Source organism: Thunnus maccoyii, chromosome 16, assembly GCF_910596095.1.
Source record: "Thunnus maccoyii chromosome 16, fThuMac1.1, whole genome shotgun sequence".
Taxonomy (NCBI): Eukaryota; Metazoa; Chordata; class Actinopteri; order Scombriformes; family Scombridae; genus Thunnus; species Thunnus maccoyii.
In genome coordinates, this window is record NC_056548.1 from 5,450,207 (window position 1) to 5,459,905 (window position 9,699).

Sequence of the window (9,699 nt, forward strand, 5' to 3'; positions counted from 1 at the left end):
ATGTTCATCAACAAGAAGAACGAGGAGTCCTGCAGCAGATGGTTTGGCCCCTGATCTCAACATCATGGAGTCAGTTTGGGATCACATGAAGAGACAGAAGCAGCTTAGACTTTAGGTTTCTTCTGTTTACTGAACTTTGCATGAAATTAATTGATGAATAAAACCCATTCTTGCCTAAAACTTTTGCACAGTTCTGTACATCTTTCTGCACAGTGAAGCTCAAACATCCAACTGAAGTTACAAGAAGAAAAGCATATTTTTGAGGTGAGGGGGACTTTAAAAATGTTAAACAAACAACCAGATAAGAAAACGCTACAAACAAGTTAGAGTTAATAAATAAAAAACATGTGGAGCAAATTACAGAGCACATTCCTGCTCCCAAGGGGATAAACCCTTTATATCTGAATAACCACATAGATTTTCCTGTGGCGCCATCCTCAGGTGAAACTTTCAATTAATAACCAGACTGAAGCTGTATGAAAAAACATCAGTGGTGTTTTTTTGTCTATATTTATTTTATAAATACATAATATTCAAAATCAATCCCCCCAACAGTTATTTTCCAGTGTCATGTAGCTAATAAACAGGTGAGTCTGTCTGGATGCAGCTGCTCCCGGTTGTGCAGCCCGCTGCTTTGCGCATGCGCAGATTAACCGCAGATCTCCAAGCCATATGAGAGCAGACAGGACGGGAGGAGGAGCTCTCAGCTAGTCGGGGCAATTTTCACAGCTCCTGCTTTACTTGTGCGGAGGGTGAAAACCTGTCTGTGCGTGTGTGTGGGGGCCGGGTCATGAGACTCCCGGGGTGGGTCCTCTTCAGTAAACTCGTCCCTCGTTTTCTCTCAGCATCCTGGAGTCAGAAACACGCGTGTTTTCTCAGTCAGGCTGCAGCTAACATGGCAGAGGAGGCGAAGAAACTGGCCGCCTACGCCGCGGTGGATAACCACGTCCAGGTACAGTAGTGAACTGTCCACACTAGTGTCAGATAGTGAGTTATGTCCACATGTGTCCACAGCCAGCTGCTGCCTTCAGGTTCGCTTTAAAAAACATTAATTTAACCTAAAAGCTACGTGCTCTGCTGCTGCAAAGCTAGCAGAGTTAGCTAATGTTTAACCACGCAAGGAGAAGGCAACGTAACCCGTCTTACTAACTCTTTAACGTTGTCTAACATGCACACTTTGACAGGGAATTAGCTCGGTGTTATGCATGCTTGTCCCGGGATAACTTTATCAGGTGTTTAGGTGCTAAATATACTAACCTTATGTGGTGTTACAGCAGGTGTTAGCTGCTCGTCAGGAGGTCAGTTTAAATGAAATATAAGCTAATATGTTGTGCATGATTTAAACGTGCAGCCTAAAATTAGAAACTGGAGAGAAAAAGAGCTTCATACTGCTATTGTAATACGTGTTATAAGGAAAAATAAAGTAGCAGCTTGTTCTTTTTATACTATATAATAAGTATGTGGTGGAATTTAACTAAGTACATTTACTCAAGTACTGTACTTAAAGGACAGGTACACAAATTTTCAAATCTGTCTTAAAACAACGGTCAGGAACCCAAATGATGATTGAAATAGTTTTTTCTTGCTGTAATCATTCCTGCTGTTCATACTGACCATCAGAAGATCCCTTCATAATGTACTTAAAATGGAAGTGATGGGGGATAAAATCCACAGTCAAAAGTTTATCTGAAGCTAATATGAAGCTTCAGCGTCCAAATAAGTCAAATCAAGTAGATACCTTTCAAAGTTACAGTCTTTTTAGTGCCAGAGTTCCTCTTTTTGTTACTATACTTCCATCACAGCTCAACAGGGAAACACTAGTTCTTTTTACTACATTTATTTCACAGCTGTAGTTACTAGTTACTTTTCAGATCAATATTTTATACATAAAACATGTGATCAGTTAATAAAATATGCATATATTGTTATAGATTAGACTATTCAACAGCTCTACTTTGACAGTATTAAAGTGCTGATGTGTATGTACTGTCATGTCCCTGCTCTTAACCCCTTTAAGACCTGGTGTGAAATGTAGCATAGTTGCATCATTCTGGTTTCTTCTGCCTGTCACAGAACAACCAGGTGGTCGGAGTGGGCAGCGGCTCAACCATCGTCTATGCTGTGGACAGATTAGGTGAGTGAAACCATTATGAGTCTTTTAAATGTAATTTGTGATGATCACCTTATTGACAGACTTTAGTTTTTTAGACAACAACTTGTCCACAGTACTTAAAGTTAAACTAACAGATCATTAATTGACGTCTATGTAGTCTATTTAAGTGTATATAGGGCTGCAACTAACAATTCATTTCATTGTTGCTTAGTTGTTTGTCTATAAAATGTCAGTAAATGGTAAAAAAGGGTCCTTCAAATGTCTTAGTTTGTCTGATTAACAGTTCAAACCCGCAAAATATCCAGTGTATTATAATGTATGATGACAGACAAGCTACAAATCTTCACATTTGAGAAGCTGCAACCAGCAAATCTGGAATTCTTGCTCTTAAAAAAAGACTAAAATGATTATTTGATTGTCAAAACATCAATTAATCCATTTATCGTTGCAGCTGTAAGTGTGTGTTGGATATAGAGTGCAAAAAAGCTTTGTTTTGAACTATGACTTTGAGGTGCAGTGCATATTTTTCTAGAACATTTGGGTTTTTATTTCCAATATAAATGCACTCATGAGACATGTGTGTTGTTTATTCCAGCGGAGAGAGTTCGTCAGGAGAAACTTAACATCGTGTGTGTGCCCACCTCCTTCCAGGTTAGTTTGATCGTTGGAGACACTTAAATCTGATTTAAAGACCAACATGATTATTTTCACTTACCAAGTAGTCGACAAAGGCCTGTAACATTGTGGTTTTTAATGTAATTCATTGCAGCACGTCTTCTCCTTTTGTTTAAAAATGTAACCAACACATTTATTCAGAGCGACAGCGAGAGAAGAAGCTCCTAATGTGAAAAATGCCTAAAAGTAATCAGTGGAAATGGTCTCCCAGCTTGTCCTTGGCTTTTCTTGTCTCCTGTTGTTTTTGCGGTCGTCACATTCCCCGCCGTCTCTCCTCTCTTCCTCCCACAGGCTCGTCAGCTGATTCTGCAGCACGGCCTCACGCTGTCGGATCTGGACAGGCACCCAGAGGTATGATGAGCTTGTTACAAATGAATGTGAAAGCCGTGGAATCGAGAGCGGGTCCCAATATGTCGGCTTTCAAAACCCCTGTCAGCTCGAATCGGAGCGTTGCGAAAGTTCAGGCCTGTGCAGTTGCAAAAAAAAAAAAAAAACCTGACTGTTGCAATGCAAGAGTCTGTTAGTTGTATCTGTGCTTCATTCAGTCTTTGTGTAATAAAGTGGTTTGTTTCTGTGTTCTCACCACACAGCTGGATGTGGCGATCGACGGGGCAGACGAAGTGGACGCAGATCTTACGTTGATCAAAGGTGGAGGGTGAGTAGAGAGACTGCAGATCTTCAGCTGTGTCTCCTCTGACTTCTTCTCTCTCACACTCTTCCTCTCCGTCTCCGTCTCTCAGCGGCTGCTTGACTCAGGAGAAGATCGTCGCCGGCTGCGCCAAACATTTCATCGTCATCGCCGATTACAGGTTTGTGTTTACCTCAGAACATTTTCGCCAGTCCTTAAGGGTAAAATGAACCTTTTGTTGTGGTTTTGGTGTTGAAGATCAGTAAAGTGAACATGTGTTACCGGTTTAGATGCTGCTTTCCTCTCTTACGTCGATGGTGCGAGACACATTAACTCAGCGTCTCTATCAGACTGCATTAGCAAAGTTTTGAAAAGCAAATGATTTATTTAACTAAGCCTTTCAAAAGCAGCAGTCAGCAGCATTAGAAGAAACATTTTTAGATAAAAATAATAGAAGGATTAAGTTTTTTTTGTTGACTGTCCAGATGTAGTGTGTGCGTCATAGTTTTCCCTCATAATCTGCTGTTTTTAAAATATTTATAATTCTCTACCAACTCAAATCCAACATTAAAGACCTTTGACCTTAGATGATATAATTGAGATGTTATGAAATACAAGTGTGTAACAATCTGCATCTCTGTTTGGAACTGTATAAAACATTTTTATGTCTATAAGTGCTTATTGGCCTTTCCTCCTCTCAGGAAGGACTCCAAGGCTCTGGGCCAGCAGTGGAAGAAGGGGATTCCCATCGAGGTTATCCCCATGGCGTACGTCCCCGTCTCCAGGACGATAGCCAAACGCTTCGGAGGAGAAGCCAACTTGCGAATGGCCGTCAGTAAAGCAGTAAGTGGATGATTGGCTTATCGCACCTCCCTGCACTCTGCACTTCTTCTGTTCTGATTTCCTCCATCGTGGCTCTCTGTTCATTCATCTTTTTGCTCCTGCTTGTATTTCTGAATTTTTGCTCCCATATGGTACCAGTTCACGTTTAAGGGCTTCTGGTAGTCCTGAGGTTCATTTTAAGAATAAAAAAAATCTCAACATATTTCATAAGCCTGTTTTATGCTGTATAGTTCTTACTGTGTCTTTCTTGTGGAGGTAATGAAATCAGTTTATCAGCAGGCAGAACATTCCTACTGTAATTTTAAGGTCACATGGTTTGTCCTTAGATCAGCCCCAGTGTCTAAGAAGAAGAACCTTTATCTGCTCACTCATCACAGTCAACAGTGTCGGTCTAAATGTACAACTCTCTAAACATGTGTGAGCTAAAGGAAGGGTTTGAGACACTGAAAACAAATGATTAAAATGACACCTACACAATATAAACATTCATACTGTGAGAGTTTAACTCTCACTTACTGCAACATACAGAATATCTGCATCATTAACAGTCTGTAGAATTTAGATAATTTACCTCCAACTCAGTTCAAGCATCCAGCAGCAGACAGGAGGGTTCATGTTTGTTCTGGTTCTCAGTGTTTTTATAGTTTTTGACTGTTGAGCCTGGAAGCAGTTTGAGTGAACTGAAGGTCTCTGTTTGTTTATGCAGAAAGTCCTGATGATCACAAACGTGTTTGTTTTTTTGTCCTCAACACTTGCCTTATAATAACACATGATTACTTCATCATAATTACAGATTCTGGGCGACTTTGAAACTTTTTTTTTGTATTTTTAAAGGAAAGCCTTTGTTTAGCAGAGCTGCTGCTGTCATGTTAGGGTAAATTAATGTGTCTGTTCTGCTTGTAAAGACAGAATTACTAATGATTTAACTAATTATTTTAACTACTAATTACTATTACTTCATTTAGTTCTGCACCTGAAAAAGATCCTGAAAAATGAAAACTGTCAAATTATTTTGGTTATTTTCAGCCAAGTCAAAGACATTATTTCAACACGATGATGCTCACTGTAGTCTCAGGTCTTTGTGATTGAGTTAGCGCTATGGAGAAGTTTTTATGAGTGGGCCCGTTTCGTTTGTCTCATAACTTGCACACAGGTGGCGTCATACAGTCCTACCAGTCGTTTCACATTATTCCACTCATCTACAGGTGGCAGTAATGCACCCAGAAACACAGCAACGTGCCAGCAAAGGCAGAGAAGAAGACTGTAAGCCAGTAAACATGGTTGTAAACAATAGAGGATTTACAATACTTTTTTTAAAAAAAAAATCAGTTTTGCACATTTTCTGTGAGGAAGGAAATTAATTCAACACATTTGTTAGATCATCAGGATGGTGCTGAATGTAAATATAACTGTTGTTTGTTTACAGGAAAACTCCACATTCACATTTTAAAAGTGTTAACAGATCTTATGCCGGCAGCCCTTTGGTTTTTTTTGTGATTAGCATTTAAAGAACCTTTATGTATGATGTCATTGTCTGGCTCTCAGGGTCCAGTGGTCACTGACAACAGCAACTTCATCCTGGACTGGAAGTTTGAGCACGCTCAGAACTGGAAGCAAGTCAACACTGCGATCAAGATGATTCCAGGTAAGGAGATGCTGTCAGGTGTGGTGAGGTTTGGGTGACAGAGAACATCCTGCCACTAACATCACCATCACCGTGTGTGTGTGTGTGTGTGTCCTCTTCAGGCGTTGTGGACACGGGACTCTTTGTGGGCATGGCTGAACGGGCTTACTTTGGGATGGAGGATGGAAGAGTGCAGATTCGGGATCCTCCGATCAACTGAGCAGCGGTTTGCCGTGATCACCGTCTCTCACTTCCTCTCGAATGACCTCACTTCTCCCGCAAGTGCCGTGTTCATGATTGACACCTGGACTCAGACTGCGTTTTGGACAGAACTGCATCTCCTGCAGAACTGGACAAATCTGTAGCAGGGAAGTTTTCACACCTCATCTCTGAAAAAACCAGATAAGATTCAGACTCACTTGATTTTTCTGATCCTCCATGTGGTGCTTCTGATTCTGTGAGTTTTAAAGTGCCTGATGAGTAAAATCAAGTGCATCTGATAACGTTCTTTTCTTTTCATTAAGTAGTTTTGCTCAGTTTCTGGTCAGACTGGGAATGTTGGCTCTTCCTCTAATTAGCTGGTTTGACTGAATGTCTGCAAGGCTGTGATTCTTTAACCACTACAGTGAATCACTGCAGTATTAAACTAAGGTGTGCCTTGAGATTGTAGTTACAGTCTTATTAAAAATGACGCTATATCAGTTGCATTTAATAAGCTTATAATGATACATCAGACTACTGTATTGTGGAACGCTGCAGTTAGCAAAAGTCCACCAACACCACCAACAGTCAGAAAGCTGATATGCCTTGAAGTCTTGTTCTCTTAATTGATTTTTTTTTTTTTTAATAACAGATGGGGGTGTAATATGACCTCTGTATACTAAAACACAAAGGAGTTATACTTAATTCAAGAACATCATTTTCCTAATTAATATGCTAATTTAAACAGCAAGAAGCTGCAAAAATTAATGAGATTATTGATAATTTCAGGGGACCCTGTGGTGCAGGTATGAAGTTTCCATTCTTTAAGTTTTTGTATTCAGAAAACACGTGACATTGTGATGCATGTAGCACAGAGGTGGACAAATATGGTGTGTGTTCTGGCAATAAAACAGACGACACATAGGTAAAAAAATGAAACACAGAACAAGAACAGAGTGAAAAAGAACCGTGCAGAAAACAATGATCAGTGTTAAACGTGCAGCAGGAACATTGAGAACCTCGGATCTAAAGGACAAGGTGAAATCATGTTGTCACTGTGAGAGCGCTTTTCCTGTTGCTGAAACATCTTCTGACAATGTGACAACAGCGACTTCAACTCTCCTTTTGTGTCTCAGTGTAACCGAAGCTTCAGGTTCTGTTTTCTTGTCTACCGTCACTCTGTGTCGTATGGCAGAGCGGCAGTACGTTTTGTATCGTTTCATGACAACGCAGTGATAAATATCATCGTCTCAGCCACATTCGCCAACAAGTTTACTTGTTTCATACTAGAAATGGTAGTTTATGAACTGTTCTGGACTGTTTGCATTCGGAGATTTTAACAACAAGTGAGATTCTTTAAAGGTGCCCTGTTGAGTTTTCTTGTAAACAAAGTTCCTGTTGACTTTCAGTGTTTACTCACTAAAGCACACTGTGTACATCCTGAAGGTCCAACAGACGTGAAACCTGCGTTGTTTACATCCGTGTTTACTCGCTAGCAGGCGCATGATTGCATTTCTTGGTGCATTACTGCCCCCTGTAGATCAGTGAAATACTGTGTAAACATTGACAGGAATGTGTATTGTGTGCACGTGCACCCTTGTGCATGTGCACAAGAACAAACAAGATGGGGACTCATGTAAAATATTGCTCCATAGTGCTGCTAGTGGTCAATAAATTCACAGGGTACATTTTTAAAGTCATGGTTATCAGAGTTGGCTGACATATTTTGGCTGAAGGTTTAAAATTGTTCTGTTTTGTTTTCCAGCCACTGGACAAATTACCTGGTTTCATGTTCTTCTAGCTCGGTTTCATGAGTGAAGAACCTTTTGTGGTTTCCTCTTACTTTCAACAGCAGTTCCTGTGTTGTTATACTAGTCAGTTAGTGGTGTTAAAACCCTCAACTTCACACTGTTTAACAAAAATAACCCAAACCACTGAATGTGTGTACTTGCATGCATGTATCCATATACCTCCTTCCGCTGTATTGGTTATTTTCCGTGCCTGTAAGTTGCATGACAGTTTCCCTCGTTCAGAGTCACAGGACATCTTGTGCCAAACACATAATTCTACATGTAGTGACACAACCGTTTTAAAGGTAATAAAATGGGCAGTTGAGCTTATAAAATGGTCATAATACTTCTCGTATTTTTGCATAATGGTGAACTGATGTAGCTCAGATTTTAACTAACAACAGCACAAGTACATTTTATGTGCCTTGGCGTGCCAAAGCACCAGGACACCCTTTCTGATTCAAATGTAGCAAAAATGGATAATGCAAAAAGCCATATTGTTAGAACAACCCATCAGCATCACTGCTACATGTTGTTAAAAGCTGCACCGTCAGGTTTTAGGAAAGAAACACCCTGAACATCACATTTGAAATGTCATTGATAACTGTGCAGCTTTAAATGTATATGATCTTATATCCAATGAGATTTGAGCAGATTTTAAAGAGATAATGAACCTCATGTCTACACAATGCTCTTGTTACTTGGAGTTCATTTCCAAAAACACTATGACACTGCTTCCCTCAAAAAGTAATCATCTTATTATTTTCAAAGATACAAACAATCCAGTTTGTCTCTACTGTCCACAGCAAACATCAGCTGTTTGAAAATTGTGATTGTTTCTTATTTTCAAATGGTGAATATGTTGTTTTTTGTCTTCTTCTAATAACACTCTTCACTCTGCTTTTGGCTCCATGTCACAATGCCTTATGACTGTATTTTTTTTTCTTTTTTTTGTATGTTTTTCATGTTTTCATACATATAGCTCTGACAGACTCAGGACAACATCAAGGCTGATAAATTTAACATAATCAAGCAAATGCAGACGGCTAACAATTTTGTCTTCCACCTGCTGCTCTTTGGTACGATCAGTCTGATTCTGTGTAGCTCTGCTCTCCGAAATCTACTTCAGTCGCCTGTAAAAGTTAACAAAAACGGGCCCAGTTTTGGTCCGTTTATACACCACGTTGAATATTTTTGCACCAGCATTTCTCTCTTTCTGTACCAGTATGACTGTGATTATAATTTTGCTGTGAAGGTACTGTTTTTTCTCTTTGTCAAAACAATACAGGACCAAAACAATAACCGTATGCCTCCTTGTTTTATTTCTGATGATTCAGTGAAAAGTAAACTCTCATCATTCTGTCGGGTACTCGATGTGGTGGAACACAGGGTCAAAGAGTTGGTGGTAAAAACTAGATAGAAGAGCTATACTAGAGTAAATTTACTGGTTCTAGATTTGCAAATGTGTATATTTGCTGGTATCTTAGACTTTTATGATAGTTTGGTTTTGCATCGTGACTAAGACAAAGCAAACAACTTAAATCAGCCAACTTGAAAATTGTGATGGATGTTTTCATTATTTTCTGACATTTTATATGTAAACTGATTGACAATGAAATTAATGGTTAATTGCACCCCTCTGGATAACTCTAGAAGTAAGTGAGAAGTGATTGATTTGGGTGTTTGGTGAACCAGGCTTCTGTTGTTTTTTCAATACAGCATATTGCATGTATTCATGTCAAAGACAGTAGAATACAGACTTCCAAAAATGACCTAAAAGATGTCAGTTAACAGTAAAATCCTGCATGGTAGTTCTCTTGTATCT

General features: G+C 39.5%; 1 protein-coding gene across 1 annotated transcript; it reads left to right on the top strand.

Annotated features, from left to right (window-relative positions):
• The first annotated feature begins 668 nt into the window (after positions 1-668).
• On the top strand, positions 669-9,176 carry rpia (ribose 5-phosphate isomerase A (ribose 5-phosphate epimerase)). Its single transcript, XM_042387944.1, has 9 exons — positions 669-952; positions 2,074-2,134; positions 2,709-2,764; positions 3,080-3,139; positions 3,379-3,443; positions 3,529-3,597; positions 4,118-4,259; positions 5,805-5,904; positions 6,006-9,176. The coding sequence occupies exons 1-9, from the start codon at positions 791-793 to the stop codon at positions 6,101-6,103; spliced, it is 813 nt and encodes a 270-aa protein (XP_042243878.1). The 5' UTR covers positions 669-790; the 3' UTR covers positions 6,104-9,176.
• Positions 9,177-9,699: the final 523 nt, after the last annotated feature.

Excerpts from the sequence above, each read along its gene's own strand:
- rpia (XM_042387944.1), top strand. The coding sequence starts at position 791 with ATGAGACTCCCGGGGTGGGTCCTCTTCAGTAAACTCGTCCCTCGTTTT. Across the intron at positions 3,140-3,378 it reads ATCTGGACAGGCACCCAGAG|CTGGATGTGGCGATCGACGG; the intron begins GTATGATGAGCT and ends CTCACCACACAG. Across the intron at positions 4,260-5,804 it reads GAATGGCCGTCAGTAAAGCA|GGTCCAGTGGTCACTGACAA; the intron begins GTAAGTGGATGA and ends TCTGGCTCTCAG.